The sequence below is a fragment of the Nannospalax galili genome, unplaced genomic scaffold (assembly GCF_000622305.1).
Source record: "Nannospalax galili isolate Female #2095 unplaced genomic scaffold, S.galili_v1.0 scaffold1357, whole genome shotgun sequence".
In the NCBI taxonomy this organism is placed as follows: Eukaryota; Metazoa; Chordata; class Mammalia; order Rodentia; family Spalacidae; genus Nannospalax; species Nannospalax galili.
This window is the reverse complement of record NW_008339987.1, coordinates 185172-185857: the sequence shown is the minus strand read 5'-3', so window position 1 is coordinate 185857 and position 686 is coordinate 185172. Positions and strand designations below refer to the sequence as shown.

At 74.8% G+C, this 686-nt stretch overlaps 1 protein-coding gene across 1 annotated transcript in view; it reads left to right on the top strand.

The window, feature by feature from the left end:
* The first annotated feature begins 6 nt into the window (after positions 1 to 6).
* Nol4l (nucleolar protein 4 like) overlaps positions 7 to 686 on the top strand; it is a 127472-nt gene continuing 126792 nt past the window's right edge. The window contains exon 1 of the mRNA XM_008834826.3: positions 7 to 362. Within this exon, the coding sequence (XP_008833048.1) occupies positions 42 to 362 (321 nt within the window). The 5' untranslated portion in view covers positions 7 to 41. The remainder of the gene's footprint in view (positions 363 to 686) is intronic.

The window sequence follows — 686 nt, the reverse complement described above, 5'->3', positions numbered from 1 at the left end:
GTGGCCGGCCCGCCCCCGAGGGCGCCGGGCGCGGCGGGAGGATGCCGAAGCCGACGCTGCTGCTGCGCGGGGGCTGGGAGCGCGAGCGCAGCCCCGGGGACTCGGAGCTGGGCCGCCAGTTCCGGGACTGGTGCCTGCGCACCTACGGCGACTCGGCCAAAACCAAGACCGTGACACGCAGCAAATACCAGCGGATTGCCGAGGTCCTGCAGGGCGGCGGCGGGACCGGCGCAGGCAGCGGCCCCGCGGCCGGCGAGAAAGGCAAGTTCCAGTTCTGGGTGCGCTCCAAGGGCTTCCGCCTGGGCAGCGGCCGGGAACCCAAGATGGGCCAAGTGGTGTATGTGCCGGTCAAGACGGGCTCGGTGAGTGCGCGCGCGGCGGCCGCGGGCCGGTCCCGCCGCGGGGCTCGGGCGGTTGGGCAGGCGGGGGCGGGGTGAGGGTGTGGGTGTGTGTCCGCACGGGTGTTCCCGGGGTTGTCCGTGTGTCTGGCCCACCCGAGGCGCACGCGTCCCTGCTCGCTGGCCCTTCCTGGCCCGCCTGGGCAGCGCTCCGGGTTTGGGTTTGGGGCGTCCCTGCCCCCCTCTGCGCCGCTGCCCCGGCCATGGCCATGACGGGAGGGCTGTCCCGGGCTGCTAACCCCGGCGTGTTCCGTCCTCTTGTCCCCTCCCCCCCACCAGCAGGCGGCT